Here is a 24,460-nt window from a genome sequence, read left to right on the forward strand (position 1 = left end):
ATATATTTTGATGAATAGGAGTTTGAGGATGTGCGTGCAGATAGCCAAGCTGTGGCATAATTCACAAGATAATCCCTCCCTTTGCAAAAGGCCCTGGGTTCAATTCCCGGCGTCTCCCCTAAAAATAAATAAAAGCCTTGTGTTGATGTTCAAAAATCAAGAGACTGGATGATAGGGAAGCCTCCAGGCCAGCGCTGAGCAAGTTTGGAGGCTAAAACATACAAAGAACGGTTGCTGGAATTGGGAATGTCCAGTTTAATGAAGAGAAGGACGAGGGGGGGTTCCAGTATTTGAGGGGCTGCCCCAAAGAAGAGGGAGTCAAGCTATTCTCCAAAGCACCTCAAGGCAGGACAAGAAGCAACGGATGGAAACTAACCAAAGAGAGAAGCAACCTGGAATTCAGGAGAAACTTCCTGGCAGTGAGGACAATTAACCAGTGGAACAGCTGGCCACCAGAAAGACGTGGGTGCTCCATCCCTGGAGATTTTTAAGAAGGGATTGGACAACCATTTGACTGGGATGGTATAAGGCAGGGGTAGGCAACCTCGGCTCTTTTATGACTCCTGGACTTCAACTCCCAGAATTCCTGAGCCAGCCATGCTGAGGGGAAAGGGAGAGGTTTCCATGCTGAGCCATGCTGGCTCAGGAATTCTGGGAGTTGAAGTCCACCAGTCATAAACGAGCCAAGGTTGCCTACCCATGGTATAGGGTTTCCTGCCTGAGCAGGGGATTGGACTAGAAGACCTCCAAGGTCCCTTCCAACTCTGTTATTCTGTAAATAATAATAATTAATAAATAATAATAATAATAATAATAATAATAATAATAATAATAATAATAATAATAATAAGAAGAAGAAGAAGAAGAAGAAGAAGAAGAAGAAGAAGAAGAAGAAGAAGAAGAAGAAGAAGAAGAAGAAGAAGAAGAAGAAGAAGTAGTTGGAAGGGACCTTGGAAGTCATCTAGTCCAACCCCCTGCTCAGGCAGGAAACCCTAGACCATTTCAGACAAATGGCTGTCCAGTCTCTTCTTAAACACTTCCAGTGTTGGAGCATTCACAGCTTCTGGAGGCAAGGAGTTCCACTGGTTAATTGTTCTATAATCCCAGATCAACTAATCATTGCAATGACTTTCCTGTAGAAGCTGTGGGTGCTCCAACACTAGATGTTTTTAAGAAGAGACTGGAACAGCCACTTCTCTGGAATGGTATAGTGTCACTTGACCTATGAGCCAGCCCTGTGCGGCAGCAGCCGAAAAAGCTAACCCAATCCTGGGTTGCATAAACCGAGGCATAGAATCAAGATCATGCAAAGTACTAGTACCGCTTTATAAAAACCCTCGTAAGACCACACCTGGAATACTGCAGCCAATTCTGGTCACTATATCACAAAAAAGATGTTGAGAGTTTGGGAAAAATCCAGAGAAGAGCAACTAAGATGATCAAAGGCCTGGAGGCTAAAACATACGAAGAACGGCTGCGGGACTTGGGTTTGACTAGTCTAAGGAAAAGAAGAAATAGGGGAGACATAATAGCAGCATTTCAATATCTGAGGGGCTGCCACAAAGAGGAGGGGGTCACGTTATTCACCAAAGCACCAGAGGGCAGGACGAGAAACAAGGGTTGGAAACTGATCTACGAGAGAAGCAACCTGGAATTAAGGAGAAACTTCCCGACAGTGAGGACAATCAACCAGTGGAACAGCTTGCCACCAGAAATCATGGGCGCTCCATCACTGGAGTTTTTTAAGAAAAGACTAGGCAATCACCTGTCTGAGACGGTATAGGTTCTCCTGCTTAAGCAGGGGGCTGGACTAGAAGACCTCCAAGGTCCCTTCCAGCACTATTCTCTTCTATTCCTGCCCGAGTGGGGGGCGGGGGCTGGACTAGATGACCTCCAAAGTCCCTTCCAGCACTATTCTATTCTATTCCTGCCCGAGTGGGGGGGGCAGGGGTTGGACTAGATGACCTCCAAGGTCCCTTCCGACTCTTTTGCTCTTGTTTTTCCAACTGTGCCAACCTGAAGCCGTGTGGACTTCCAACTCCCATCGTAGCTGGCTGGGAATTCTGGGAGTTGGAAGTCCACGCAGCTTCAGTTTGCCCCGTCTGGGAAACACCGCCCTGGAGGAATAAACCCAGATTCCTGAGTGTGGAGGAAGCAAGTTAGCCAAGTTGTTCTTCCGAAAGCAGACAATTCTCCCTGCAGATGGATCCCCGGAGGGCCTTTTCAACGCGAGCCGTTGCTTATTTACACGCCGCAGCGTTTGCGCTTTGGAACGAGTCTAAGCTGGCTCCCCACCCAAAAGGCGTAGGTGGAAATTCCCCGCCATTCGGTAAGATTTCTGAGCAAGTCAGGTTGTGCTTGCCTGACTTTCAATGGGAGCCTCCTTTTTTCTCAAATTCCTCGTGTTTATTAGGCAGTGAAATGCGCTTGGCCCCCATTCGGATACTGAAGGTGTTTTGGGGGGCAGGAACTGTATGCTTTGGACAGTGAGATGGGTGGCGTATGAGTGAAAGGAAGAAAAAAAAGAAAGAAAGAAAGAAAGAAAGAAAGAAAGAAAGAAAGAAAGAAAGAAAGAAAGAAAGAAAGAAAGAAAGAAAGAAAGAGAAAAATAGGGGAGGGAGGGAGGAAAGAAGGAAGGAAGTTTAGTAGGCAGGAAGATGAGAAAGGGACAAAGAGGGGAAGGGAGGGGAGGAGGGAAGGAAGGAAGGAAGGGGAGAAAGAGGAAGGAAGGAAGGAAGGAAGGAAAGGAGGGAGGAAGGAAGTGAAAGAGGGAAGGAGGAAGGAAGGGAGAAAAAGATAGGTAGGTAGGTAGATAGATAATAGGGATTAAATGAAAGGTAGATAGATAGAGTGAGCGCCTGTTACTCGTCCCAGCTTCTGCCAACCTAGCAGTTCGAAAGCACGCAAAAATGCAAGTAGAAAAATAGGGACCACTCCGGTGGGAAGGTAACAGCGCTCCGTGCGCCTTTGGCGTCTAGTCATGCCGGCCACATGACCACGGAGACGTCCTCGGACAAGCGCTGGCTCTTCGGCTTTGAAACGGAGATGAGCACTGGCCCCTAGAGTCGGAAACGACTAGCACGCATGTGCGGGGGAACCTTTACCTTTACCTTTACCTTAGATAGATAGATAGATGATAGATAGATAGATAGATGATAGATAGATAGATAGATAGATAGATAGATAGATAGATAGATAGATAGATAATAGGGATTAAAAAAGATAGATAGATAGATAGATAGATAGATAGATAGATAGATAGATAGATAGATGATAGGTAGATAGATAGATAGATAGATAGATAGATAGATAGATAGATAGATAGATAGATAGATAGATAGATGATAGGTAGATAGATAGATAGATAGATAGATAGATAGATAGATAGATAGATAATAGAGAGATGATAAATAGATAGGTAGGTAGGTAGGTAGGTAGATAGATATCCATCCATCCAGACACACTCCGGCCATGCCCAGAGGCATTTTTGTCCTCCTCTTCTGGGATTTCAGCCTTAGCAGCAGAGCGGTTTGCAATGGAGAGCGACCTGGCCCACCACATTTTAGGCCTCGTGGGAACGGAGCAGGAGGGCTCAGCTCACGCTTCGGTGCGTCCTGCAGAACTGTACCATTGGATCCCTGGAATAAACCGCAGCTCAGTCTTTGCGTGCAGGGAATGGGCTCGCCTGGCCCCGGAGCAGGCCTGCCTGCCTGCTTGATTAGGGGCCGTCACGTCAGATGAGACCAGGCCCCTTTTGAATCCTGGCCTCTGGTTGCCCCAGCTTTCCAAACCGGCGAGGGAGTCGGATCTTGCCCGTGGTTCATTCCCCTTTCCAGGGTCTCGGCTGGAAAAAAAACCCCTCCCCCCACCCATCCCCAGACCCCCCCCCCCAGGGGACTGCGTGGGACTTTCTGAAAAATGGCTCAACCTCTCCGGATTTGTTCTTTGAAAAAGCCCCCAGAAACCCTTTGCCAGCACTTCCTCCGCCCTTCCCCAACAGGAAGGCCTGCAAAGGCTTCCTGAGGTAAGGGGACGCCGGGCCAAAAGTCCTTCCGAGATCCTCAGCTCTGCGCCAGGGGTGATTTGGGAGAGAAAGAAAGAAAGAGAGAGAAAGAGAAACAAAGAAAGAAAGAGAGAAAGAGAGAGAAAGAAAGAAAGAGAGAGAGAAAGAAAAGAGAAAGAAAGAAAGAAAGAAAGAAAGAAAGAAAGAAAGAAAGAAAGAAAGAAAGAAAGAAAGAAAGAAAGAAAGAAAGAAAGAAAGAAAGAAAGAAAGAGAAAGAAAGAAAGAAAGAAAGAGAAAGAAAGAAAGGAAGGAAGGAAGGAGGGAGGGAGGAAGGAAGGAAGGAAGGAAGGAAGGAGGGAGGGAGGGAGGAGAAAAGGAAGAAAATATGGGAAAGGAGGAAGTTAGGCAAAGAAAAAGGAAGGGAAGGATGGATGGATGGATGGAAGAAAAAGAAGATAGAGGGAGGGAGGAGAAAAGACACACACGCACGCACACGCTTTGCCGGAGCTGAACTTTGGCTCAGACTGGCCAAACCCAGCCTTGCCACAGGAGCCCTGCACAAGAGCCAGGCGGGGGTGGGGGGAGCGGATGCCTGACCCTCGGCCCCCTCAATGGACCCCGTCAGAACAAGGGCCACACCGAGGGATGCAAAGGGGGGGTCATCTGGATGAGGCCCCTCCTTTTGCGTGAGGGGCTGCTGGGACAAGCTCTGGTAAGCAGGAAGGAAGGCAAGCATCCATGCTGGGGAGTGGAAGCCCACCCCTCTTAAAGCAGGCTGGCAGGGGGATTCTGGGAGTGGAAATCCGCCCCTCTTAAAGCAGGCTGGCTGGGGGATTCTGGGAGTGGAAGCCCACCCCTCTTAAAGCAGGCTGGCAGGGGGATTCTGGGAGTGGAAATCCGCCCCTCTTAAAGCAGGCTGGCTGGGGGATTCTGGGAGTGGAAGCCCACTCCTCTTAAAGCAGGCTGGCTGGGGGATTCTGGGAGTGGAAATCCGCCCCTCTTAAAGCAGGCTGGCTGGGGGATTCTGGGAGTGGAAGCCCACCCCTCTTAAAGCAGGCTGGCAGGGGGATTCTGGGAGTGGAAATCCGCCCCTCTTAAAGCAGGCTGGCTGGGGGATTCTGGGAGTGGAAGCCCACTCCTCTTAAAGCAGGCTGGCTGGGGGATTCTGGGAGTGGAAATCCGCCCCTCTTAAAGCAGGCTGGCTGGGGGATTCTGGGAGTGGAAGCCCACCCCTCTTAAAGCAGGCTGGCAGGGGGATTCTGGGAGTGGAAATCCGCCCCTCTTAAAGCAGGCTGGCTGGGGGATTCTGGGAGTGGAAGCCCACTCCTCTTAAAGCAGGCTGGCTGGGGGATTCTGGGAGTGGAAATCCGCCCCTCTTAAAGCAGGCTGGCTGGGGGATTCTGGGAGTGGAAGCCCACCCCTCTTAAAGCAGGCTGGCAGGGGGATTCTGGGAGTGGAAATCCGCCCCTCTTAAAGCAGGCTGGCTGGGGGATTCTGGGAGTGGAAGCCCACTCCTCTTAAAGCAGGCTGGCTGGGGGATTCTGGGAGTGGAAATCCGCCCCTCTTAAAGCAGGCTGGCTGGGGGATTCTGGGAGTGGAAGCCCACCCCTCTTAAAGCAGGCTGGCAGGGGGATTCTGGGAGTGGAAATCCGCCCCTCTTAAAGCAGGCTGGCTGGGGGATTCTGGGAGTGGAAGCCGACTAACCTGAAAGTCGCTCTAAGGCGCCCTCGGAGCCACGGCGGGCGGAGCCGCAACAGCCGACCGGGGGCGCTTGCTTCTCCCAAGCCGAGGGCACCCAACCAGCCGCCCTGGCCGGAGGAGGTCGCTGCTTGCCGGGGCCGGTGGCTCCGTGCTTGGTCCACCCGGCCGGCTGCCCGCCCCGCCCTCCTCCTCCTCCTCGTGGCCGGCGAAGGGGCGGCCCGGGCCGGCCGGGCGCTGGGCAGGCTCGCTCTTGCGCACTCCAAGCGCAGCAGCGGCAGCGGGAGCAGGAGCAGCGCAGAGGAGGCCCGCCGGCCGCCCCGGCTCTGGCGCAAAAGCCGCGCAAGCCTGCCAGGCGCCGCCGCCGCTGCCGCCCAGCCGGGAGCAAGCAGCCGCCCATGAGCCCGCGGGAAGCGCAGCGGAGTCAGCCCGGAGGAGGAGGAGGCGGCGGCGGGGGCGGCCGCTCGCCTTGCGCCCCGCTTTGGCCGCTCTGCCCCTCCGGAGCCCCCGCCGCGCCCAGGATGATCCCCCACTTCTCGGCCGACGCCGTCATCTCGCAGAACGCCATCAACCAGCTGTGAGTCCGCCGGGCCGGCTTGCTTCCCTCTCCCCCCCCCCCTCCCCAAACTCCCGCTGGAGTTTTTGGGGGTTTTTCCTCTCTGCGCCCCGCTTCTGCGCTGGCGGGGGGGGGGCGCAAACTCGGGCCAGCCCCTGAATGGAGGGAGGGAGGGAGGGAGTCAGGCTGGGGCGGGGGTCGCGCCGGCTGCTTGCTTCCCTCTCCCCCCCTCCCCAAACTCCCGCTGGAGTTTTTTCTTTTTCCTCTCTGCACCCCACTTCTGCGCTGGCGGGGGGGGCGCAAACTCGGGCCAGCCCCTGAATGGAGGGAGGGAGTCAGGCTGGGCCGGGGGTCGCGCCGGCTGCTTGCTTTCCCTCCCCCTTCCCCAAATTCCCGCTGGAGTTTTGTTTTTTTTCCCTCCGCCGGCCGGGTTGCTTTTCCTCTCTGCACCCCACTTCTGCACTGGCGGGGGGGGGGGCGGGCGGCTTCTGCAAACTTTCCCCGCCGTTTCTGCCAACTTTCTCCCGAAGCGCGCGGGACCCAACCCAACTCCGGACCGGCCGCGGCGGCTGCAACCCTGGCTGGCTACGGGAAGCCCAGCCCGGTCCGGCAAAGCTGGAAAGCGCTGCTCGGGCCCCGCGTCCTTCCCGGTCGGCCGAGCCGGTGGAAGCCAGAGACGCGAGCCGAAACTGCTGCTCTCCTCCCCGCTCCCCGGCGGAGTTCTCACGGCCTCTCGACCCGGGTTAGCGGTCGTGTGAACGGAGCCTCGTCCTTCCCGGTCGGCCGAGCCGGTGGAAGCCAGAGACGCGAGCCAAAACTGCTGCCGAGGGGACCGGCCGGGTCTCCCCGTCGGCTCCTCTCCTCCCCGCTCCCCGGCGGAGTTCTCACGGCCTCTCGACCCGGGTTAGCGGTCGTGTGAACGGAGCCTCTTCGGCGTTTTTGCCCCCGAGAAGGGGACGGGAGGGGGGCTCTTCTCCCGCCCGGAAACCCCCCCCCACACACCCCGATTATCAAGGAGGGGGTGACCCTCCTGCTTCGTCTCCTGCCGGCTCGGCTGCTCCAGGTTAGCAGGCTTCGCGTGAAGCCCCGAACACGCCGAAACGTGGTGTCTTTACTTCCGTGTTATTGCTGTGAATAGAGTTTGATTTATTGCCCCGCTTTGGGCGCTTGAAACGCCTCCGGAGCGGAGAAAAAACTTGCTTGGATTGATGCCTTGTTGCAAGGGTCTTCAAACTTGGCCCTTTTATGACTTGTGGACTTCAACTCCCAGAATTCCTCAGCCAGCGTATGCTGGCTGAGGAATTCTGGGAGTTGAAGTCCACAAGTCATAAAAGGGCCAAGTTTGAAGACCCCTGCCTTGTTGGGAAAGTCAAGTTCCTTGGGGCTTCGTTGCCATTTCTTCGCCTAACTTTTTGTCTTCAGCAAAGTTGCTGCGAGGGGTAGGAGGCGCGTGGTAGGCTGCCGTTTGCTCCCTGGAAAACAAACTAGGATTCCAACATAAACAAGCCCGAGTTAGGTTTCTGGGCTGGTGGTGGGAGCATATCTTGGTCAAGGTAGGCTGTGAATGTTGAACTTCAATCAGGGGTGTCCGAGCTATGGCCGCTGGGGAATTCTGGGAGTCCAGGAGGCTTAAAGTTGCCAAAGTTGGTTGGGGAATTCTGGGAGTCCACGAGGCTTAAGGTTGCCAAAGTTGGTTGGGGAATTCTGGGAGCTGAAGTCCACGAGGCTTAAAGTTGCCAAAGTTGGCTGGGGAATTCTGGGAGTCCACGAGGCTTAAGGTTGCCAAAGTTTGCTGGGGAATTCTGGGAGCTGAAGTCCACGAGGCTTAAAGTTGCCAAAGTTGGCTGGGGAATTCTGGGAGTCCACGAGGCTTAAGGTTGCCAAAGTTGGTTGGGGAATTCTGGGAGTTGAAATCCACGAGGCTTCAAAGTTGTCAAAGTTGGCTGAGGAATTCTGGGAGTTGAAGTTCACGAGGCTTAAGGTTGCCAAAGTTGGTTGGAGACATCTGGGAGCTGAAATCCAGAAGGCTTAAAGTTGCCAAGGTTGGCTATCCTTGCCTTAAATGATTTTGGAGTTCTACTTCCTGGTCAGTTTCCATGTTGAATCCCTTTCTTCCTGCCTGATGCAACCGCACGGCCGGCCTCGTCTTCCTGGCTTGCGTCTCCCCTCCAAGCTCTCTGCCCCCATAACCTGGGGGGGGGGGAAGGGGGCTGGCATCTCTCCTAATCAGATGTCGGAGAAGGCAAGCCAGGAATAGCTCCACAGACTTCGGTGTCAGCAAAAGAGAGATTGGATTTGGCAACGGAAAGAGAGGGGGACCCTATTCCACACAGACAAGGGAGGGGTCTTCAGACCCGGTGGGGAGGGGGATACGGATCCCAGGACCCCCGACTGAATGCTCAATGGGACTGGGAGACAAACGAGTCTGGAAAAGCACCAAATGGGAAATTTGCATCCACCGTTTTTTGGCCTTGAAAACCTGGCTTGCCAACTGCCCCCACACACACACACCGGCCTTGAGAGGGGGGGGGGTGTCACTCTGGAGATGGTTAACAGACTGAGATAAGGCACTTCCTCTCCCCCCAACTCCTCCCCTTCTGCATCTTGTTTTCTTCCTGGCCATCTTGGTTAATTTTTAAGCCAATTTTAATAGGGATATTTTATTATCTTAATATTCCACGTTCTTACTTTACATTGGTTTATTGGTTAAATCTTGCGTGTCCCCTCCCCCCCATCTCTCACCAAGAGGCAGTTCTAGGCAGCTGACAACCAAGTGAGAATAAAGAGGTAAGATGTTAAAAATAATCAAATTAATATTAAAAAGTTAACAATACAGGTAGTCCTTGGCTTAGCCACCGCAATTGAGCTCAAGATTTCTGCTGCTAAGCAAGGCAGTTAAGTGAGATTTGCCCCCATTTTACCGCATTTCTTGCCACAGTGGTTGAAATAAAATAGTAGTAGTAGTAGTAATGAAGTCAGAAGGGACCTTGGAGGTCATCTAGTCCAACCCCTTGCTCAGGCAGGAAACCCTAAAACATTTCAGACACACGGCTGTCCAGTCTCTTCTTAAAAACTTCCAGTGTTGGAGCATTCACAGCTTCTGGAGGCAAGGAGTTCCACTGGTTAATTGTTGTAACTGATTCACTGCAGTCGTTATTAAGTTTGCTACACGGTTGTTAAGTGAATCCGGCTTCCCCATTGATTTTGCTTGTCAGAAGGTCGCAAAAGCGGATCCCATCAACCCGGGGACGCTGCACTCGTCATAAATACAAGCCAGCGTCCCAATTTTGATCACCTGACCCTTGGGGATGCTGCGACGGTCCTAAGTATGAAAACCAGTCGTCAAGCCGCTATTTTTCAGGGCCGTCGTAACTTTGAACGGTCACTGTGGACTGCTGTAAGTCAAGGACTGCCTGTAAAACATGTTTTTACTCAGTTGGAAGCTGGCACCGTCTAGAGCAGGGAGTCCTCAAACGTGGCCACTTTAAGACTTGTGGACTACAACTCCCAGAATTCCCCAGCGAGGCTGTGTTCTAACCACCAGTGTTCTAACCACTGGGACATCACAGCTTCCTTCCTTCTCCTTGTTTGCTTTCCTTCCTTCCTTCCTTCCTTCCTCCTTAGTTCCAGGTTGCTTCTTTCTTTGATGAATTTCCTTCCTTCCTTCCTTCCTTCCTTCCTTCCTTCCTTCCTTCCTTCCTTCCTTCCTTCCTTCCTTCCTTCCTTCCTTCCTAGTTCCAGGTTGCTTCTTTCTTTGATGAATTTCCTTCCTTCCTTCCTTCCTTCCTTCCTTCCTTCCTTCCTTCCTTCCTTCCTTCCTTCCTTCCTTCCTTCCTAGTTCCAGGTTGCTTCTTTCTTTGATGAATTTCCTTCCTTCCTTCCTTCCTTCCTTCCTTCCTTCCTTCCTTCCTTCCTTCCTTCCTTCCTTCCTTCCTTCCTTCCTTCCTTCCTTCTTTCTAGAATCATAGAATCCTAGGGCTGGAAGGGACCTTGAAGGTCTTCTAGTCTGACCCCCCCGCAATAGCAAACTTACATACAGCTTCATGGTGCTTTACAGCCCTCTCTTAAGTTTCACATCTATTGCCCCCCAAAATCTGGGTCCTCATTTTACCGACCTCAGAAGGACGAAAGGCTGAGTCAACCCTGAGCATAACCGTCCGAAAAACAGCTCCATCTTTCCCCGGGTTGCTTCTGCTGCTGCCTGCTCTTGACAACTGCTGCACATCTGTTGTGGTCGGCGGGGTTCACACCACAGGCCGTCCCTGGCCAAGCAAAACCGCATTGTGGGCTAGTGCAATGATGGGAACCAGCTTTTGCACTTTGCAAATCACAATTTCTGGCTCAAGAACAAGACTCCCTTGTGTTTCAGTTTTAAAGCGGTGGTTAACCGAAAGGGTTGCGCCCGTATAAGCAGAGTTTCCTGACCTTGGCCCACTTTAAGATCTCTGGACTTCAACTCCCAAGAGGCTCCCAGTCAAAGCCCAGCCCTCTTAAAGCATGCTGGCTGGGGAATTCTGGGAGTGGAAGTCCACCAATATTAAAGCAGGCTGGCTGGGGAATTCTGGGAATGGAAGTCCACCAATATTAAAGCAGGCTGGCTGGGGGATTCTGGGAGTGGAAGTCCACCCCTCTTAAAGCAGAGGAATTCTGGGAGTGGAAGTCCACCCCTCTTAAAGCATGCTGGCTGGGGGATTCTGGGAGTGGAAGTCCACCCCTCTTAAAGCAGAGGAATTCTGGGAGTGGAAGTCCACCCCTCTTAAAGCAGGCTGGCTGGGGGATTCTGGGAATGGAAGTCCACCAATATTAAAGCAGGTTGGGTGGGGAATTCTGGGAATGGAAGTCCACCAATATTAAAGCAGGCTGGCTGGGGGATTATGGGAGTGGAAGTCCGCCCCTCTTAAAGCAGGCTGGCTGGGGAATTCTGGGAGTGGAAGCCCACCCCTTTTAAAGCAGGCTGGCTGGGGGATTCTGGGAGCAGAAGTGCACAGGTCTTAAACCTTGGCGCAGAGCAATTTAAGATGAATCCACGGTTCTGTGCAAATTTGTTAGTGCAGGACAAATTGGTCACAAAAGGAGACAGAAAAAAAATTAGCGGGGGACAGTTATTTTGAGGGCTCTTTGTCTTGAAGACCTAAGGTGACCTCTGTCGTGGGAAAAACAGCAGGAAGAAGGGTCCCCAACCCCCCCACCCTCCCCCCCCAGTCTGTGGACCTGTAGCGGGCTGCGGCACGCCGGCAACCGGTCCGCACAAACAAGCAAAGCCCCATCTGCGGGATGCAGGCAGCACAGAAAACCACGCGCCCTCCGGTCTGTGGCAAAACCTCTCCCCACGGAACCGGTCCCCGGTGTCTACAAGGGCCATTGTGAGTTATAGTAATAATAATAATAATAATAATAATAATAATAATAATAATAATAATAATAATAATAATAATAATAATAATAATCCTTTATTGTCAAAGTACAACATGTGTACATTGAGATTAGCTGAGCCTCCCCCCGTGCTCTCTCCCCCCAACACACAGTGACCGCAAGCCCTCCCTCCTACCACACCATGTGAACCAACACCACCACACACACCGGCCTCCCAAGTCAATTCTGCCTAAGATTATGTCCCATTTAAAAGCCTAACAGCCCACGGATAAAAGCTATTTTTCAGCCTGTTGGTACGGCTGGCTATATTCCTGTATCTCCTACCGGATAATAATAATAATAATAATAATAATAATAATAATAATAATAATAATAATAATAATAATAATAATAATAATCCTTTATTGTCAAAGTACAACATGTGTACATTGAGATTAGCTGAGCCTCCCCCCGTGCTCTCTCCCCCCAACACACAGTGACCGCAAGCCCTCCCTCCTACCACACCATGTGAACCAACTACACCACACACACCGGCCTCCCAAGTCAATTCTGCCTAAGATTATGTCCCGTTTAAAAGCCTAACAGCCCACGGATAAAAGCTATTTTTCAGCCTGTTGGTACGACTGGCTATATTCCTGTATCTCCTACCGGATAATAATAATAATAATAATAATAATAATAATAATAATAATAATAATAATAATAATAATAATAATAATAATAATAATAAGAAGAAGAAGAAGAAGAAGAAGAAGAAGAAGAAGAAGAAGAAGAAGTAGTAGTAGTAGTAGTTGGAAGGGACCTTGGAGGTCATCTAGTCCAACCCCCTGCTCAGGCAGGAAACCCTATATCATTTCAGACAAGTGGCTCTCCGGTCTCTTCTTAAAAACTTCAGTCTCTCGCTGTCTTTGGGGACCTTGCTGCGTTTGGGGCCTGAGTTGGGTTGCCCCCCTCGACTGCGAAGCCAACTTTCGAGGCTTTTTGTGACACAGCCAAAAGAACAAGCTTCCTTTTTCTCCCCTCTCTCTCTCCTAGTAGGAGTTAAGGATGAGATTTGAGTCAAGGCATTGTTTACCCAAAGCAGGAACTTGGCCAGCCTGGCTGCTCCTTGGCCAAACGGCAGCTTCTGTTCGCCTCTTTTCCCCTCCTCCCCCCCCAAGCCTGCTCGCTGGCAAGGGTTCGGGGCAGCCCCCGGCAGCCAGAAGTTGGGGGTCCAGTTCTGCAGCTGCCCCTGGAAGAGGCAGCGAGGTTCCTCCGGGTATTTAGGGGATGTTTAGCTGACTGGTGTGGGGTCCTTGGTGCTCTTTGAACTCGGTGGCTTTTTCTAGATTATTTCATGACCCAGTGAGAAAACTTCATGAGGAAGAAGGGTTGGGGGGGGGGGAAGAGGAGGAGAACCAGGACTGTGGGATCTTTGGTGCTAGAAACCGGGGAGGAGGAGGAGGACGAGGAGAGGAGGAGGAGGACGACTGTGGGGTCCCTGGTGCCCTCTGAGCTGGGTGGTTTCCTTGCGGACGTTTCATGACCCAGCTAGGGAACGTCATCAGGGCTAGAAGGGAGGAAGAGGAGGAGGAAGGACTGTGGGGTCCTTGGTGCTCTCTGAGCTGGGTGGTTTTCTTGCAGACGTTTCATGACCCAACTAGAGAACATCATCAGTGTTAGAAGGGAGGAGGAGGAGGAAGTGTACTGTGGGGGTCCTTGGTGCCCTCTGAGCTGGGTGGTTTTCTTGCAGATGTTTCATGACCCAACTAGGGAACAATATCAGTGCTAGAAAAAAGGGACGCGGTGGCTCAGTGGGTTAGGACGCTGAGCTTGTCGATCAGAAGGTCAGCAGTTTGGCGGGTCGAATCCCGAGTGCCGCGTAGCAGAGTGAGCGCCTGTTACTCGTCCCAGCTTCTGCCAACCTAGCAGTTCGAAAGCACGTCAAAATGCAAGTAGAAAAATAGGGACCACTCCGGTGGGAAGGTAACAGCGTTCCGTGCGCCTTTGGCGTCTAGTCATGCCGGCCACGTGACCACGGAGACGTCCTCGGACAAGCGCTGGCTCTTCAGCTTCGAAACGGAGATGAGCACCGGCCCCTAGAGTCGGAAACGACTAGCGCTCATGTGCGGGGGAACCTTTACCTTTACCTTATCAGTGCTAGAAGGGAGGGGGGATTGGAGGGAGGAGGAGGAGGAGGAGGAAGAAGAAGAAACACTGTGGGATCCTTGTTGCTCTCTGAGCTGGGTGGTTTCCTTCTAGACGTTCCATGACCCAACTAGGGAACATCATCAGTGCTAGAAGGGAGGGGGTGTTTGCAGAGAGGAGGAGGAGGAAGAAGAAGAAGAAGAGGAAGGCTGAGCTTGGTGGTTTTCTTGCAGACATTTCATGACCCAACATCCTAGGGTTAGAAGGGAGGAAGAGGAGGATTCTGGCTTGTTTCTCCCTTACAACCTGGCTTGCTTCTTCTCTCTTACGTGCCAGCCTGGACACTGACCTCAAATGTCTGTTTAGGAAACCACAAACTAAATGGTGCCCTTCAAAGCCTAGTCAGTGGTTTTGTGTTTGTGTGTGTGTGTGTGTGTCTGTGTCTGTGTGTGTCTGTGTGTGTCTGTGTGTGTATAGCTGTGCAAACCAGCTGAACACCCCAGTGACTTTGCATGTATCCACCCCCCCTTTTCAAATCAGAGGGGGAGGGGGGACACACCCTTCCCTGGAACCAGCTGATAACTCCTGTGGTTATCAGGAGGAGGAGGAGGAGGAGGAGGAGGAAGATATTCGGCTGTCCACCCCGGTGTAAACAAGAGATTAGCCTCCCCGCTGCATGGCCCTGCACGCTTCTCAGATACGCTGGGAGGGTGAGGCAGTTCAAGTCATCCTCGACTTACGACCTCAATTGAGCCCAAAGCTTAAACGTCGCTAAGCGAGAAATTTATTAAGCGAGCTTCGCCCCGTTTTAGCCACCTTCCTGGCCACCGTTGTTATGTGAATCCCTGCCGTTGTTAAGTTAGCAATCCGGTCGTTAAGGGAATCTGGCTTCCCCCTTGGACTTTGCTGGTCAGTAGGTCAGCTAAGGGGATCACGTGACACACACACACACCCGGGACAACGCAACTGTCATAAATAGGAGTCAGTTATCGAGCATCTGAATTTTGATCACGTGACCATGGGTGGGTGGATGCTGCAATGGTCCGAAGTGTGAAAAACAGACCCACGTCCCTTTTTTTCCTGTGCCGTTGTAACTTTGAGCGGTCACTAAATGAGCCGTTGTAAGTTGAGGACTTCCTGTAATCCACAAGTTGTGGGAAGCTGCTTTTGTGCTTGGCTTTTCGCCCTCGGCGCGAGGATGCTGGCTCTGCTTTAGTTTTTTTAATCAGGATTTGTTTGCAGGCAGTCCTCGATTTACAGCCGCTTGTTTAGCGACGGTCTGAAGTTACGACAGCCCTGCAACAAGTGACTTACGGCCAGTTCCCCACACTTACAACTCTAGGAGCATCTCCATGGTCTCTTGATCGAAATTCAGGCATGTATTTACAATGGTTGCGGCCTTCCTCACCGATTGCTGATAAGCAAAGACAGTGGGGGGGGAAAGCCGATCTGCTTAGCGACCGCATGTTTCGTTTAAGAACCGCCGCGATGCCCTTAACAGTGGCGGCATAAAAGAGTCACACCTAATAGCCAGGTGGACAGCGCATCCATTTAATAAATAATAAAACTCACTTGAACAGCCTCGCTTAACAATGGGAATTCTGATCCCAGGAGCTCGTCGTAAGCCGAGGACCGCTCGTGTTCCAGACAGGTTGGCTTTCCGGGAAAGGGACCCTTTGAGAGACTCGGAAAGGGTGGGCAAAAATTCAGCCTTTATCGGATGGATTTTGCGTCGTTTTAGATCCACGTCACGAAGAGACTAAACTGGCTTGCCGAGAGAAACAGGAATCGGCTCCCCGTGTTTTTCGGTCAGTCTCGCCGCGGTGACGGTGAAACCATGGTTTATTTGTGTTGTTTATTTCTTTATCAAAGTCCTACACACACACACACACACACACACACATACACTGTGTCACCCGAGGGGCGCGAGATGGTTTGCAAAGCCAGCCGACGGGGACTTATTCAACACGCAACCTCGGCACACACCCACTCGTTTAGTGACGGTTTGAAACTGTAACGGCACTGCAGGGGGTGACTTGTGATCATTTTTTTCACACTTACGGCCGTCGCAGCATCCCTGCGATCACGGGATCAGAATTCAGACGACGCTTGGCAGCTGACTCCTATGTATGACGGTCGCAGCGTCCTGGGGTCCCCGTTTTGCGACCTTCCAACAAGCAAACTCAGTGGGGGAAAGCAGATTCTCTTAACGACCTTGTCTTACTAATTTAACAGCCGCCGGTGATTGCCGGTGATTCTCTTAACATCGAGAAAAGTCGTAATACGGGCCAAAGCGCTCTCTTAAGAACTGTCTTGTTTAGCAGTGGGAATTTCACGCTCGGTTGCGGTCGTAAGCCGAGGACCACCCATAGTTTACTTTTCCTTCAGGAAGTGGGATGTTTGGCAAGGGATTTATTTAGAGCAGCCGGCCTGGCCTGAGGGGGGATTGGTGGGGTATTTTATTATTATTATTGGGGTTTTATTATGTATCAACTGTTTTTATGGGCATGTATTTAATTACTTTTTAATTTTTGTAACTCTGTGTTTTATTCTTGCCCTGTACACCGCCCTGAGTCCTTCGGGAGAAGGGCGGTATAGAAATATTAATAAATTAAAATTAAAAAATTAAATGATCCAAGGCCTGGAGGCTAAAACGTACGAAGAACGGCTGCGGGACTTGGGTTTGGCCAGTCTAAAGAAAAGAAGAAATAAGGAGAAATGATAGCAGCGTTCCAGGATCTCAGGGGCTACGGCAAGGCAGAGGAGGGGGTCACGTTATTCTCCAAAGCACCAGAGGGAAGGATGAGAAACAAGGGTTGGAAACTGACCAAGGAGAGAAGCAACCTGGACTTAAGGAGAAACTTCCTAACAATGAGGACAATTAACCAGTGGAACAGCTTGCCACCAGAAATCGTGGGCACTTTTAATCGTGGAGATTTTAAAGACGAGGCTAGATAGTCACTTGTCTGAGATGGCATAGGGTCTCCTGCTTGAGCAGGGGGGTGGACTAGACGACCTCCAAGGCCCCTTCCAGTTCTGTTCTGTTCTATTCTATTCTATTCTATTCTATTCTATTCTATTCTATTCTATTCTATTCTATTCTATTCTATTCTATTCTATTCTATTCTATTCTATTCTATTCTTATTCTGCATTTTATTCTATTCTATATTCCTATTCTATTCTATTCTATTCTATTCTATTCTATTCTATTCTATTCTATTCTACTCCTATTCTATATTTCTATTCTATTCTACTCTACATTCTATTCTTATTCTGCATTCTATTCTATTCTATTCTATTCTTATTTTAATTCTTTTCTATTCTACTCTACTCCTATTCTATATTTCTATTCTATTCTGTAATTCTATTCTATTCTATTCTATTCTATTCTATTCTATTCTATTCTATTCTATTCTATTCTATTCTATTCTATTCTATTCTATTCTTATTTTAATTCTATTCTATTCTATTCTACTCCTATTCTATTCTATATTTCTATTTTATTATAATTTTAATTTTATTCTATTCCATTCCATTTCATTCCATTCCATTCCATTCCATTCCATTCTGTTTTCTATTCTATTCTATATTCTATATTCTATATTCTATATTCTATTCTATTCTATTCTATTCTATTCTATTCTATTCTATTCTATTCTATTCTATTCTATTCTATTCTATTCTTACTCTACATTCTATTCTATTCTATTCCATTTCATTCCATTCCATTCCATTCCATTCTGTTTTCTATTCTATATTCTATATTCCTATTCTATTCTATTCTATTTTCTGCTTTGTGAGCTTTCAGCAGTCACTGCCTGCCCAGCTGGATCCGACCTTTTGACAGAGGGACCTTTTAAGCCAAAGGGTCAGCCACCCACCGCTTCGGGCCGATTTCCCCAGTCCAATGCATTAAGACCCCACCCCACCCCACCCCCCACCCAAATGGCCAGGTTCCTTTGCTTGCAGCCGCGGAGTCTGGGTCTTGCAAGGTTTTTACAGCTGCAATAAAAGGATTAACCTTCTGCCAGGACCGCCTGGCTCAGAAGTGAGTCCTTGGGGGTCTCCCGATTGCTGCTCGTCCCCTTTGACCTGCTTGTCTGGGATTTTCGCTGTCGTGTGTGTATCCGTGAGGAGGGTTTCTCCCGAAATGTCTCGTCAGCTTTTCCTCTCGCGGCTCGAATGAATAGTCCATTCGGTGAGCAGTGGGCCGGATCAGATTTTCCCCAGGAAATAAAGTTTGTTTGCTTTGAGGTGAGGTTTGCTGGGCAAATGGCGCCTCTGAGTCCCGGAGACGTCCTTTGGCTCCTCTGCGGAGCTTCTGAGAGGCTCCTGGATGGACATCTTAGGCTTCTGATTCAGTCTTTCTCAACATGGGTGACGGGAAGAGGGGCGGACTTCCACTCCCAGAATCCCCCAGCCATCATGCTTTAAGTGGGATGGGCTTCCACTCCCAGAATCCCCCAGCTGGCCTGCTTTAAGAGGGGTGGACTTCCACTCCCAGAATCCCCCAGCCATCATGCTTTAAGTGGGGTGGGCTTCCACTCCCAGAATCCCCCAGCTGGCCTGCTTTAAGAGGGGTGGGCTTCCACTCCCAGAATCCCCCAGCCATCATGCTTTAAGAGGGGTGGGCTTCCACTCCCAGAATCCCCCAGCTGGCCTGCTTTAAGAGGGGTGGGCTTCCACTCCCAGAATCTCCCAGCCATCATGCTTTAAGAGGGGTGGGCTTCCACTCCCAGAATCCCCCAGCCATCATGCTTTAAGAGGGGTGGGCTTCCACTCCCAGAATCCCCCAGCCAGCCTGCTTTAAGAGGGGTGGACATTAATTCCCAGAATTCCCCAGCCAGCCTGCTTGAAGAGGGGTGGACTTCCACTCCCAGAATCCCCCAGCCCAGCCATGCTTTAAGAGGGGTGGGTGGACAGTGAGGACAATTAAACAGTGCAACGGCTTGCCTTGTGGGCGCTCAACCACCAGATGTTTTCAAGAAGAGGCTGGACAGCCATTTGTCTGGAATGCTATAAGATCTCTTGCTTGGCCTGCGAGTTGGACTAGAAGACCTCCAAGGTCCCTTCCAATCCTGTTATTCTGTTCCCAGTCCCAAGAACGAGAACGTCTGGTGTCCCAAATGGCTAGGGGGGGGTTCCTTCATAACTCCCAACCCCCCTTCCCGTTTTGCCTTAAATCAGTCCTGGTCCTCCAGGAAGCCGAGCTGAGCCCACCCCTTTCAAAGTTAGTTAGCCTGTGGAACAGCTGGCCTCTAGAAGTGGTGGGTGCTCCATTCCTGGGCAGGAAGGGGCAACTAGCATTCATGGAGCAACTTATCTTTGGAAAAAGAGCTGAAAACAACCCCGTGCCCTGCTCGGTTATCCGACTGGGTTTCCCGTAATCTCTCTCTCCGTCTCCTAATCCCAGCTTCCTCTTGCAAAAATTGATGGCTGGGGGTTGGGAGTTCCTGGCAGAGGCCTTCTCCTTCCCCCCCCCCCCCCTGCAAGCCATTAAACGGCTCTCAAACTCAGAAGCCAACATTTGGGGTTTGGCCAAGTGGGTTTTATCTGATCTCCCGTCCTACTCAGCCGAGCAAGAGCAAGGAGGCGGGGATGGGCAGACCTTTCCTCCAGGCCTTTCTTCCAGGCTGGGTTTCTCAACCGTGGCAACTCGAGAGCGGGCGGACTTCAACTCCCAGAATCCCCCCACAGCGGGCCTGGGCACTTCCTCTGGATCTGCTGATGGGCGTTTGGGAAGCTCCTGGATGGATGTTAGTCTTTTGATCTTGGGTTTCTCAACTGCTAAGGTGGGTGGGCAGGAAGATGAGAAAGGGACAAAGAGGAGAAGGGGGGAAGGGAAGGAAGGAAGGAAGGAAGGAAGGAAGGAAGGAAGGAAGGAAGGAAGGAAGGAAGGAAGGAAGGAAGGAAGGAAGGAAAAATGATAGGGAAGGAAGGGAAAGAAGGAAACATGGAAAATGATGGGAAGGGAGGGAGGAAGGAAGGAGAGAAAGGGAAGATGAGGGAGGAAGGGAAGAAGGGAAAATGGAAATTGATGGGAAGGGAGGAAGGAAGGAAGGAGAGAAAGGGAAAATGAGGGAGGGAAGGAGGAAGGAGAGAGGGAAGATGACGAGGGAGGAAGGGAAGAAGGGAAAACTAGGGAAGGAAGGAGACGTGGAAATGATGGGGAGGAAGGAGAGGAAGGGGAAATGATGAATGAGTGAGGAAAGAGGGAAGGGAAGGACAAGGCAGGCAGATTGTCTGGGTTTAGGACAGCGTTTCTCGACTTGAGCTCCTCGAAGATGGGGGGGGGACTTCAACTCCCAGATGCTGTTTGGGGATTTCTGGGAGTTGAAGTCCACCCATTTTTTCAAGTTGCCATGGGTGAGAAACATAGTCTAAGCCAGGGGGTAGGCAACCTTGGCTCTTTTATGACTCATGGACTTCAACTCCCAGAATTCCTCAGGCACAAGTCATAAAAGAGCCGAGATTGCCCACCCCTGGTCTAAGCAGTTAGGAGATCACCCTGGAGAAATCCCAACGATTGCCTGTTTTCAGCTCCTTATGGGCCTCGGAGTTGCTTTGAAACCGTTCAGCATTGTGTTGTCCCCCCTCCCCCGGCTCTCCTATGAAGGGAGCGCCCAGTTGCTGTGGCCAGCCTTCTTACACACACACACACACATACACACACACACACAAACACACACAAACACCCCAAGTGAAGAGAGTTCCTCTTCCTGCTTCTCCTGCCAGAAGCCACCCGTCTATTCTTGGTCTCCACCTGTGGGCCACGCTGGCCCTCTCCGGCTGGGCCTACGGTTGCTGCCCCACCGTTGCTACAACACGGGTTGTGTTTGCACAACTCGGCTCGGAGCAGGCCAGGATGGGGGAACCTTGACTCTTTTTATGACTGGTGGACTTCAACTCCCAAAATTCCTGAGCCAGCATGGGGGAACTATGGCCCCCTTCATGACTGGTGGACTTCAACTCCCAGAATTCCTCAGCCAGCATGGGGGAACTATGGCCCCCTCATGACTGGTGGACTTCAACTCCCAGAATTCCTCAGCCAGCATGGGGGAACTATGGCCCCTTTATGACTGGTGGACTTCAACTCCCAGAATTCCTGAGCCAGCATAGGGGAACCATGGCCCCCTTCATGACTGGTGGACTTCAACTCCCAGAATTCCTGAGCCAGCAAGGGGGAACTATGGCCCCATTCATGACTGGTGGACTTCAACTCCCAGAATTCCTGAGCCAGCATGGGGGAACTATGGCCCCTTCATGATGTTTGGACTTCAACTCCCAGAATTCCTGAGCCAGCATGGGGGAACTATGGTCCCTTCGTGACTTGTGGACTTCAACTCCCAGAATTCCTTAGCCAGCATGGGGGAACTATGGCCCCTTTATGACTGGTGGACTTCAACTCCCAGAATTCCTGAGCCAGCATGGGGAAACTATGGCCCCTTCATGACTGGTGGACTTCAACTCCCAGAATTCCTGAGCCAGCAAGGGGGAACTATGGCCCCTTCATGACTGGTGGACTTCAACTCCCAGAATTCCTGAGCCAGCATGGGGGAACTATGGCCCCTTCATGACTGGTGGACTTCAACTCCCAGAATTCCTGAGCCAGCATGGGGAAACTATGGCCCCTTCATGACTGGTGGACTTCAACTCCCAGAATTCCTGAGCCAGCAAGGGGGAACTATGGTCCCTTCATGACTCGTGGACTTCAAATCCCAGAATTCCTGAGCCAGCATGGGGGAACTATGGCCCCCTTCATGACTGGTGGACTTCAACTCCCAGAATTCCTCAGCCAGCATGGGGGAACTATGGCCCCCTTCATGACTGGTGGACTTCAACTCCCAGAATTCCTCAGCCAGCATGGGGGAACTATGGCCCCTTTATGACTGGTGGACTTCAACTCCCAGAATTCCTCAGCCAGCATGGGGGAACTATGGCCCCCTCATGACTGGTGGACTTCAACTCCCAGAATTCCTCAGCCAGCATGGGGGAACTATGGCCCCCTTCATGACTGGTGGACTTCAACTCCCAGAATTCCTCAGCCAGCATGGGGGAACTATGGCCCCTTTATGACTGGTGGACTTCAACTCCCAGAATTCCTGAGCCAGCATGGGGAAACTATGGCCCCTTCATGACTGGTGGACTTCAACTCCCAGAATTCCTGAGCCAGCAAGGGGGAACTATGGCCCCTTCATGACTGGTGGACTTCAACTCCCAGAATTCCTGAGCCAGCATGGGGGAACTATGGCCCCTTCATGACTGGTGGACTTCAACTCCCAGAATTCCTGAGCCAGCATGGGGAAACTATGGCCCCTTCATGACTGGTGGACTTCAACTCCCAGAATTCCTGAGCCAGCAAGGGGGAACTATGGTCCCTTCATGACTCGTGGACTTCAAATCCCAGAATTCCTGAGCCAGCATGGGGGAACTATGGCCCCCTTCATGACTGGTGGACTTCAACTCCCAGAATTCCTCAGCCAGCATGGGGGAACTATGGCCCCTTTATGACTGGTGGACTTCAACTCCCAGAATTCCTCAGCCAGCATGGGGGAACTATGGCCCCCTCATGACTGGTGGACTTCAACTCCCAGAATTCCTCAGCCAGCATGGGGGAACTATGGCCCCCTTCATGACTGGTGGACTTCAACTCCCAGAATTCCTCAGCCAGCATGGGGGAACTATGGCCCCTTTATGACTGGTGGACTTCAACTCCCAGAATTCCTGAGCCAGCATGGGGAAACTATGGCCCCTTCATGACTGGTGGACTTCAACTCCCAGAATTCCTGAGCCAGCAAGGGGGAACTATGGCCCCTTCATGACTGGTGGACTTCAACTCCCAGAATTCCTGAGCCAGCATGGGGGAACTATGGCCCCTTCATGACTGGTGGACTTCAACTCCCAGAATTCCTGAGCCAGCATGGGGGAACTATGGCCCCTTCATGACTGGTGGACTTCAACTCCCAGAATTCCTTAGCCAGCATGGGGGAACTATGGCCCCTTTATGACTGGTGGACTTCAACTCCCAGAATTCCTGAGCCAGCATGGGGGAACTATGGCCCCTTCATGACTGGTGGACTTCAACTCCCAGAATTCCTGAGCCAGCATGGGGAAACTATGGCCCCTTCATGACTGGTGGACTTCAACTCCCAGAATTCCTGAGCCAGCAAGGGGGAACTATGGTCCCTTCATGACTCGTGGACTTCAAATCCCAGAATTCCTGAGCCAGCATGGGGGAACTATGGCCCCCTTCATGACTGGTGGACTTCAACTCCCAGAATTCCTCAGCCAGCATGGGGGAACTATGGCCCCCTTCATGACTGGTGGACTTCAACTCCCAGAATTCCTCAGCCAGCATGGGGGAACTATGGCCCCCTCATGACTGGTGGACTTCAACTCCCAGAATTCCTCAGCCAGCATGGGGGAACTATGGCCCCCTTCATGACTGGTGGACTTCAACTCCCAGAATTCCTCAGCCAGCATGGGGGAACTATGGCCCCTTTATGACTGGTGGACTTCAACTCCCAGAATTCCTCAGCCAGCATGGGGGAACTATGGCCCCCTCATGACTGGTGGACTTCAACTCCCAGAATCTTCCTTCCTCCTTCCCTCCCCTTCCTTCCTCCCTGCCTTTTTCTCTCCCTCCTTTGCTTCCCTCCTCTTCCTCCTACCTTCCCTCCCCTTTTCCCCTCCCCTTCCTTCCCTCCCTCCCCCTCCCCCTCCTCCTGTTTTTCCGCTTGGCTGGAAGAAGGGGAAAGGGAATTCCAGCCTGATCACCCCCAGCGCCCGCTGCCATCCTTCCCCCCGCCCCCCATTTCCCCAACTTTTCCCCTTTCTCCGGTGGAAGAGAAACTTTCCTTTCCGGCTGCTGACCCCCTTGGACCCCCCCCCCACTCTCCCCCCCGCCTGCCTTTCTCAGCCCTGTGCAGCGAAGGCCCTGAAAAGCGGGGAGCCCCTGCGCCCCCTTTGCCTGCCCTGCCCTCCTGCCAAATATCGCTCTTTTTTCTTCATCCCCCTTTCTGGCTTTTCCGAAGAGACCCTGGGCGTCTCCCCTCCCTTCCAAGGGCCGGCCGTAGCTTGGCCGGGCTGTGTGTCTCTGTGTGTGTCTGTCTGTGTGTGTGTGATTTCTTTCTGAAGCGTCTCTTTCTCCCCCCACCCCCACCCTTTCCAAAATCCTCCTAACAGCCCTGCGAGGTAGAAGAGGTGGGAGGATTATTTGCTTGGGCTTTGTGGACTTAAGAGGCTTTGTGGTTTTCCAGCCGGTAATCCTGATGCTCCGGTTACACACAATGACTCACAACTGCTGGGGGGAAAAACCCCAACCACACCACCTCTATTTGTCCTGGAGGGGAGGGTTTTTTGGACTGGGGGGAGGGGGGGGTCTGGATGGGGAAAGAGTCCAGCTCAGAGAGCGTCCCAGCCGCCCCCGAATTGCTTCCTGCATCGTACAGCTAGTCCTCGGCTTACAACGGTTTGTTTAGTGAGCGTTCAAAGTTACAATGCCACGGAAAAAAAGCTGTTTTTCACAGTTACGACCGTTGCGGCATCCCCATGATCAAAATTCGGATGCTCGGCAACTGACTCATATTTAGGACGGTCACAGCGTCCGGGGGTGTGTGTGTGTGTGTGTCACGTGATCCCCTTTTGCGACCTTCTGAGGAGCAATGTCAATGGGGGAAGCCCGATTGGCTTAACGACCGTG

The 24,460-nt window shown here is 51.6% G+C and overlaps 1 protein-coding gene across 3 annotated transcripts in view; it reads left to right on the forward strand.

Annotated features, from left to right (window-relative positions):
• SSH2 (slingshot protein phosphatase 2) overlaps nt 1-24,460 on the forward strand; it is a 153,597-nt gene that overhangs the window by 61,698 nt on the left and 67,439 nt on the right. The window contains exons 1-2 of one of the 3 annotated variants that reach the window (XM_081337791.1): nt 857-2,837; nt 3,188-6,278. The exons of 1 other annotated variant lie outside the window; for it this stretch is intronic. In XM_081337791.1, the coding sequence (XP_081193917.1) occupies nt 6,100-6,278 (179 nt within the window). In that variant the 5' untranslated portion in view covers nt 857-2,837; nt 3,188-6,099. Of the gene's footprint in view, nt 1-856; nt 2,838-3,187; nt 6,279-24,460 lie in introns of those variants that run through there. One more of the 3 variants, XM_081337792.1, reaches the window with a different exon arrangement.

Source organism: Vipera berus, assembly GCF_964194415.1.
Source record: "Vipera berus genome assembly, chromosome: 1".
Lineage (NCBI taxonomy): Eukaryota > Metazoa > Chordata > Lepidosauria > Squamata > Viperidae > Vipera > Vipera berus.